The sequence below is a fragment of the Colobus angolensis genome, unplaced genomic scaffold (assembly GCF_000951035.1).
Source record: "Colobus angolensis palliatus isolate OR3802 unplaced genomic scaffold, Cang.pa_1.0 Scaffold47, whole genome shotgun sequence".
Lineage (NCBI taxonomy): Eukaryota > Metazoa > Chordata > Mammalia > Primates > Cercopithecidae > Colobus > Colobus angolensis.
Window position 1 is genome coordinate 3,987,189 of NW_012118154.1, and position 8,547 is coordinate 3,995,735.

Below are 8,547 nucleotides of genomic sequence, written 5' to 3' on the forward strand. Positions count from 1 at the left end.
GCCCAGCTAATTTTGTGTTTTTAGTAGAGATGGGGTTTCTCCATGTTGATCAGGCTGATCTCGAACTCCCAGCCTCAGGTGATCCACCTGCTTCAGCCTTCCAAAGTGCTGGGACGCGCCTGTTATTCTCTTATTGCCCAGGCTGGAGTGCAGTGGCACGACCTTGGCTCACTACAGCCTCCACCTCATGGGTTCAAGTGATTCTCCTGCCTCAGCCTCCTGAGTATCTGGGATTACAGGCATGTGCCACCACACCTGGCTAATTTATGTATTTTTAGTAGAGACAGGGTTTCTCCATGTTGACCAGGCTGGTCTTGAACTCCTGACTTCAGGTGATCCGCACCCCTGAGCCTCCCAAAGTGCTGGGATTACAGGCATGAACCACCGCGCCCGGCCAATCCATCCTTTTTCATAGCTCCCTTTCCCTGTCCCATTCCTCCTGCTGGCCTCTTCCGCATTCCCTGTTGTCCTCTGTGAGTGTCAGGCCTGTCTCTTCCCCATTTTTCTGTGCCCTATCAGCTGGAAATCTTCCATTTGGTTATGTACCGAAACTACCAGCGGAAGAATGACATGGATGAGCCCCCGCCCCTGGACTATGGCTCCGGCGAGGATGATGGGAAGAGTGACAAGCGTAAAGTGAAAGACCCACACTATGCTGAGATGGAGGAGAAGTACTATCGTTTTGGCATCAAGCCAGAGTGGATGACTGTCCACCGTATCATCAACCACAGGTGAATCCTTGGTCCCTGGGAAGTAAGACCTGGTATATGACACTATTCTTACCATGGTGATGGCCTCATGTTAGTATTTGCTGATTAACCAGGTAATTGATCTAACCTTGATAACCTCTGCTGTAGCTCCAGCCTTTCTGGCCTTGTTTCCTCCAGGGGAATGGGAGAAAACAGAAGGAAAGTTCGGCCAGGCGGTGCCTCTTTTGTCATCTCCAGTGGCATAAGACATAGCACATGAGTCTGGGGATGAGGGCATGAAAGCGAAACATGAGAGACAATTCATCCAGACCAGTGTTTTGAATATTTCTTCTTCATGGTACTTATTACTGCCTAAAGTTATGGTATTTATTTAGTTATTTCAATGCCGTCTTCCCCACGAGACTCTGAGTTCCATGAGGAAAATACTTAGTGATTAGGTGAACAAATGATATAAGGAGGGATCTCCAGGAATGTTTTATGATAGTTGATTTTTAGGATACCACCCTGAGAAGGTTAGGCTGCCAGGTTAACTATTCTCACGTCCCTTCCAGCGCCCACTGTTGAAGGTTGGGTGACAAATTTTGTGTGTTTGCTGATAATTGTGTTTCTCAGGCCTTCTTGCTGTTTGTGATCTGTGCGATTTTTTTTTCCTCCTGCTCCTCCTTATGGCCTCCTGCCCCACAGTGTGGATAAAAAGGGGAATTACCACTATCTAGTAAAATGGAGGGACTTGCCATATGACCAGTCCACGTGGGAGGAAGATGAAATGAATATCCCTGAATATGAAGAACATAAGCAAAGCTACTGGAGACACCGGTGAGGGAACGAGCCTGTGGATTCGAGAGATTCTGAGGATGAGGGCATGAAAGCTAAAATTCCAGCATAAAATGAGGGTATAGTAGGGACTGATTCAACCTGGAGTTCAGGGCAATGGCCACGTGGGCTGGGTTGTTTGAGATGGGCTTGCCAAAGAGGTAGTGTAAGGAACAGAAACAAGATCTGGCTGAGTAGTGGAGAAGAGAATGTTCAAGAGTGGGGAGGGCTGGTTCTTGAGGTGAAATCCAAAGGGCAAGGGTAAAAAGCCTGGGAAAAAGGAAATATGGGAAAATCTAGGTCATGGACAGTGGGAAGTAGGTCTGGAGTGGGTTCAGGAAAGAAAGCGTAGGACTCCCAACGACGAGGCCTCATTCAGAGCCACTCTTTTTCCAGAGAACTAATTATGGGGGAAGACCCTGCCCAGCCCCGGAAATATAAGAAGAAGAAGAAGGAGCTACAGGGTGATGGGCCTCCTAGTTCTCCCACTAATGATGTGAGTCCTCTCAGTTGGCATTGCTTGTTTCTGGAGCTATGGTGATTGAAGATTTCCCAAGGGCTACTGATGGCACTTCCCAGAGATTCAGTAACCTCTGTGAACAGTAGCTCTTCCTTCAGCATCCAGCCTTGCGCCAAGAGTGGTTAAGAATTTTGGCCTAAAAGGGCAGGAGCTGCTAGAGATAGGCCACTGGCAGCTCTTTCACCAGCTGGCCCTCCCCCATGGTGCTGCTGGATATTGTCTTACGGAATGAGGGGGAGGGGCTGAAGACTAGATGTGAGAACTTTTGTAAACTCAGGCCATAGTAGAGGGAATTGTAATCCAACTTGGTATCCATGCCAGGGAGGAGGAGACTAAGACTGGAGGAGCCGCTGGCTATTTCCTTGAGCTTTCTGACTTCTTGTCTCTGTAGCCTACCGTGAAATATGAGACTCAGCCACGGTTTATCACAGCCACTGGAGGCACCCTGCACATGTACCAGCTGGAAGGGCTGAACTGGCTGCGCTTCTCCTGGGCCCAGGGCACTGACACCATTCTAGCTGATGAGATGGGGCTGGGCAAGACCATACAAACCATTGTCTTCCTCTACTCACTCTATAAGGAGGTGCTGGACTCTAGGACCTTGAAGGGGACCGCCTGGACTGGGGAAGTGGGGAAGGGGAAGATGGAGGGGTGTAGCTGGCAGAGGACTGGGGTATACAGCCTCTAGCCTAGACTTATGCCGCCCCCATTCTTGACTCCCAGGGCCACACAAAAGGTCCCTTCCTGGTGAGTGCCCCACTCTCTACCATCATTAACTGGGAGCGGGAGTTCCAGATGTGGGCACCCAAATTCTATGTGGTGACATACACGGGTGACAAGGATAGCCGGGCCATCATTCGTGAGAATGAATTCTCCTTTGAGGACAATGCCATCAAAGGGGGCAAGAAAGCTTTTAAGATGAAGGTAAGCCCCTCTACCTCATATCCTCTAAGACCCTCAAATCTGTCACTTTTTTTTCTCAGCCAGGAATTCAGTTTCTCTATTCCCCTCTCTCCTCACCTTTCTCCTCTTCCTCCACCTGTCCTCGTGTCTCTGCACTACCATCCTAGAGATGTGGCAGGTACTCCCAGGGGCATACATGGATCTGTCAGTACTGGAAATGTGGGCAGAGGTTTAGGGGCCATGGTCTGTAATCCCTGCTTGGAGAACAGAGTAATGGCTCCTGTTGGGTGCCACAGTCAGGACAAGGTGTCTGGAGGTGTAAGTCCATGGTTGTCAGGTGGCAGCTGAATGGGCAATGATTATGTTGGCAGAGGGAGGCACAGGTGAAGTTCCACGTTCTCCTGACATCGTATGAGCTGATCACCATTGATCAGGCAGCACTCGGTTCTATCCGCTGGGCCTGTCTTGTGGTAGATGAGGCCCATCGACTCAAGAACAACCAGTCCAAGGTGAGTGAGGTTCCCAGACCTCAAAAGCGTGAAATGGTGGGCTCCTACTTGCCCTGGTCCTAAAAAAAACAAACAAAGTTCTGGGGATTTTCTGTAGTCTGGGAGGACGTCCAGGTTGGAAGAGGAAGAGGGACAAAGATTTGGGGCCTCTGATCCTGAGTGAAATGGGAGCTGGGACAGAGAAAGGCTGATGCTGTGGGTCGGTCATTTGCCACTAATAAGCCCATTCTCCTGCCTTGCCTTGCCCCATCTTTTAGTTTTTCAGGGTTCTCAATGGTTACAAGATAGATCATAAGTTGCTGCTGACAGGAACCCCATTGCAAAATAATCTGGAGGAGCTCTTCCATCTCCTGAACTTCCTCACCCCAGAGAGATTTAAGTAAGTGGTTCCCTAAGGGTAGTTGGCAGAGATGAGAGGTGGAGCAGATAAAATGAGCCGGTAGAGGATTCATCTGAGGTGGTAAGCCTGAGATCAGCGGCAAATAACTTGCCAACCTGTTACTTTTCTTCTCTCCTGGCTCTTAGCAACCTGGAGGGCTTCCTGGAGGAGTTTGCTGACATATCCAAAGAGGACCAGATCAAGAAACTGCATGATTTGCTGGGGCCACATATGCTACGGAGGCTCAAGGCAGATGTCTTTAAGAACATGCCAGCCAAGACAGAGCTCATCGTTCGGGTGGAGCTAAGCCCCATGCAGAAGTAAGATGCAAGACAAATTGCCTGGAGTAGGGGTTGGGGATTGATGGGAGCGTTCCAAGTGCCATATCATAATTGCTTCCTTTATTTATGTTTCTTTTACACCCCTTTCCTGGCCTTTAGGAAATACTACAAATACATCCTGACTCGAAATTTTGAGGCCTTGAATTCACGAGGTGGTGGGAACCAGGTGTCGCTGCTTAATATCATGATGGATCTTAAGAAGTGCTGCAACCATCCATACCTTTTTCCTGTGGCTGCTATGGTAGATACATAGAGCAGGAGCTGATCGAATGTCTGCTCTCAGAAAACATGGGTGGGGAGTAGTGGGGAGGTGGGTATTGAGCCACAAGGGTGGAGCTGCGCTGGAAGGCCAGGGACTGGGTCTCTGAGAGCAGTAGGAATTGGGAATGTGTGGAAGCTGGATCTGGGCATCTGGCCTTCTAGGCATGGTAAGAATATGGGGAGATGTTTCCAACTGACCCTGTCCTCCTCCTCTCTCCTCCCTTTTCAGGAGTCCCCCAAACTCCCCAGTGGGGCTTATGAGGGTGGGGCACTTATTAAGTCGTCTGGGAAGCTCATGCTGCTCCAGAAGATGCTGCGAAAGCTGAAGGAGCAAGGACACCGAGTACTCATCTTCTCACAGGTGACCTGTGCCCTTAGCTATCTACATCTGCTTCCTCTTCCCTCTCCTCATCCTCCACACTTTAATTTCTTACCATCTTCCTGTGGCTGCTCCAGTGTGACAAATGAGGAGATTCCTCCTGTAAGAGTTTCTTTTTTTTTTTTTTTTGAGACGGCGTTTCTCTCTTGTTCCCTGACTGGAGTGCAGGGGCGTGAACTGGGCTCACTGCAACCTCTGCTTCCTGGGTTCAAGTGATTCTCCTGCCTCAGCCTCCCGAGTAGCTGGGATTACAGGTGCCCACCTCCATGCCTGGCTAATTTTTTGTATTTTTAGTAGAGATGGGGTTTCACCATGTTGGCCAGGATGGTCTCCATCTCTTGACCTCATGATCTGCCCGCCTTGGCCTCCCAAAGTGTTGGGATTACCGGCGTGAGCCACCGTGCCCGGCCTATTTCCCTTTTTTTAAAGACAGGGTCTCATTCTGTCATTCATGCTGCAGTGCAGTGGTATGATCATAGCTCACTGTATCCTCCAACTTCTGGGCTCAAGTCATCCTCCTGCCTCAGGCGCCACCACACCCAGCTAATTATTTTTTTTATTTTAATTTTAGTTTTTTGTAGAGACAGGATCTCGTTTTGCTGCCCAGGCTTATCTCACAGTCCTGGGCTCAAGCGATCCTCCTGCTTCAGCCTGGGATTACAGGCGTGAGCCACCGTGCCTGGTCTGTATTTCTTTTTTAATGCTTTTTTAAACCTTTTCTTTCCCCGCTTTTTTAAAACTTATTTTTGTTTAGTTTTTTAAATGGCTGTTTTTCCTAATAGGACATATTCTCACCACCCAGGAATCCTAGCATGTACATAGATTTAATTGATGAGGGGAGATGGCAGTGTTCCCAGACCATCTGTGAAGGGTCCGAGTTTTCTGCTTCTGTATTTACAGGCCCCTGATTGCTAAGAAGAATCCTAAGATCCCAATGTCTAAGATGATGACCATCCTTGGGGCCAAATGGAGAGAGTTCAGCGCCAACAACCCCTTCAAGGGGTCAGCAGCTGCTGTGGCGGCGGCGGCGGCGGCAGCAGCAGCAGCTGTAGCTGAGCAGGTGTCAGCTGCTGTCTCGTCGGCCACCCCCATAGCACCCTCCGGACCCCCCGCCCTTCCACCACCCCCTGCTGCTGATATCCAGCCCCCACCCATCCGAAGAGCCAAAACCAAAGAGGGCAAAGGTAGGGAACTCTCTTCCAACAACTGTCATTTCACCTTCCAAACCGCATGTCTTCACATTGGAGTTTGGAACTCTCGCTTTCCCAGCCCTGATTGCCGGAGGAGAGATGCTTTCCAGGAAGTGGGGCTTAGTGAAACCACAGCCCACAGAGGAGTCCAGAGGCTCCTGTGACCTCCATTATTCCAGGATGTCATGACCTCTCCTTTTTCCTCTTCTCACCCGACTCCTCATTCAGGTCCAGGCCATAAGAGGCGGAGTAAGAGCCCCCGCGTGCCTGATGGACGCAAGAAGCTTCGGGGAAAGAAAATGGCACCCCTCAAAATAAAACTAGGGCTGCTGGGTGGCAAGAGGAAGAAAGGAGGCTCGGTGAGTGACCCGTCCCTGTCTGCTAAACACCTGGGGGCCAAGGATCCAGAGACAGGGATCCGTGAGGGCCAAGGACCCAGAGACAGGAATCTGTGAGGGACGACGAAGCAGGAAGCCAAAGGCCTGGGGAGGGTGTGGAATGAAGTCTGCCTCACTGACGGCCATGGGGCTATGGGCAGTATGTTTTTCAGAGTGACGAAGGTCCTGAACCAGAGGCTGAGGAGTCAGACCTGGACAGTGGCAGTGTCCACAGTGCCTCAGGCCGGCCTGATGGCCCTGTCCGCACCAAGAAACTAAAGAGAGGCCGGCCAGGAAGGAAGAAGAAGAAGGGTAAGGAGTGTTGACTGCGTGTGATCCTGTCAGTGAGCCGTCCTCTCATTCTTATTTTCAATTTTGACTTCTCTCTTCAACCCTTCTCCCTCTCTCTCTCCATCTCCCCCTGCCCCACTTCCTTATCCCTCCACCGGGGTATATGACAGTCCTGGGCTGTCCTGCAGTGGCCGGGGAGGAGGAGGTTGATGGCTACGAGACGGATCACCAGGATTACTGTGAGGTGTGCCAGCAGGGTGGGGAAATTATTCTGTGTGACACCTGCCCTCGTGCCTACCACCTCGTCTGCCTTGATCCTGAGCTTGACCGGGCTCCCGAGGGCAAATGGAGCTGCCCTCACTGTGTGAGTACCTAATGCCAGCATCTGATGGCCCTGAGTTTCACTTACCCTCTTCCTACCCCCAGATGGCTGGACTTATTAGTAACAGATGTCCAAGTGTCTAGGATCCTAATGTATTCCTTTCTCCCACACCTTTGCTCCCAGAATCAGCATTTCTGAAACTGGAGTGTCCTTTTCTTTAGTTCCCACCAGTCTTCTCTGCACTTCTAGGATTCAGGTGTCCTATCTTTGCCTGTATCTTCCAGTTTCATTTCTTAACTTCTGCCATCTGTCTGTGTGTCTGTCCTTGACCCCCTAGGAGAAGGAGGGGGTCCAGTGGGAGGCCAAGGAGGAAGAGGAAGAATACGAAGAGGAGGGAGAGGAAGAAGGGGAGAAGGAGGAGGAGGATGATCACATGGAGTACTGCCGCGTGTGCAAGGACGGCGGGGAGCTTCTGTGCTGTGACGCGTGCATCTCTTCCTACCATATTCATTGTCTAAACCCTCCCCTGCCTGACATTCCCAATGGTGAATGGCTGTGTCCCCGATGCACAGTGAGTGGAAACATCTCCCCTCTGTATTTACTGTCGGGCCTGACCCCTTCCCCCATCCCTGGGGCCCACATGTCCAGCTTTTCCTTTCTCTGCACTCCCCGCTTTGTGGGACCCCTATCCTCTCATCTAACGATAGGTTCTTTCTGCCTCTTTTTTTTCCTCCTCCTTGTACGTGTCCATCCCAAAGTGCCCTGTGCTGAAGGGTCGAGTGCAGAAGATCCTGCATTGGCGGTGGGGGGAGCCACCTGTAGCAGTGCCAGCCCCTCAGCAGGCAGACGGGAATCCAGATGTCCCAGCCCCGCGTCCTCTTCAAGGCAGATCAGAGCGAGAGTTCTTTGTCAAGTGGGTGGGACTATCCTACTGGCACTGCTCCTGGGCCAAGGAGCTCCAGGTACTAGGACCTTTGCTTTCCCTCTCCCCCATGACCTCATTTCCTGCCCTCCTCTCCCTCTCTTACTCCTGTTTGCTGGGTTCCCATACCCTTCATTTTCTCTCGTTTCAGGCCTCTGGCCTTTATACCCTACTTGCTTAGTTTCCATCTGTGGTTCTTTTAGTCTACAGTCCTCTTTCTCTCAGTCTCCATTAGCTTTCTTCCCTCAGATATAGCATAGCCTTTCTTAACTTTACGTCCTTCCTTATCTAAAAACAGATATTCCATGTTTTATAATATTCCTGGCTGGGCATAGTGGCTCACACCTATAATCCTAGCACTTTGGGAGGCCAGGGCAGGAGGATTGCTTGAGACCAGCCTAGGCAGCATGGTGAAACCCCATCTCTATTAAAAAAAAATTATCAGCTGGGTGTGGTGGCTCACGCCTATAATCCCAGCACTTTGGGAGGCCGAGGCAGGCGGATCACCTGAGGTCAGGAGATCGAGACCGTCCTGGCTAACACAGTGAAACCCTGTCTCTACTAAAAATACAAAACATTTAGCCAGGCATGGTGGTGGGCACCTGTAATCCCAGCTACTCGGGAGGCTGA

The 8,547-nt window shown here is 50.7% G+C and overlaps 1 protein-coding gene across 2 annotated transcripts in view; it reads left to right on the forward strand.

Moving 5' to 3' along the window:
- CHD3 (chromodomain helicase DNA binding protein 3) overlaps nt 1-8,547 on the forward strand; it is a 31,345-nt gene that overhangs the window by 5,402 nt on the left and 17,396 nt on the right. For both annotated transcript variants that reach the window (XM_011958569.1, XM_011958570.1), the window contains exons 5-10: nt 5,716-5,999; nt 6,234-6,364; nt 6,544-6,694; nt 6,844-7,037; nt 7,333-7,566; nt 7,754-7,957. In XM_011958569.1, coding sequence (XP_011813959.1) covers nt 5,716-5,999; nt 6,234-6,364; nt 6,544-6,694; nt 6,844-7,037; nt 7,333-7,566; nt 7,754-7,957 — 1,198 coding nt within the window. The remainder of the gene's footprint in view (nt 1-5,715; nt 6,000-6,233; nt 6,365-6,543; nt 6,695-6,843; nt 7,038-7,332; nt 7,567-7,753; nt 7,958-8,547) is intronic.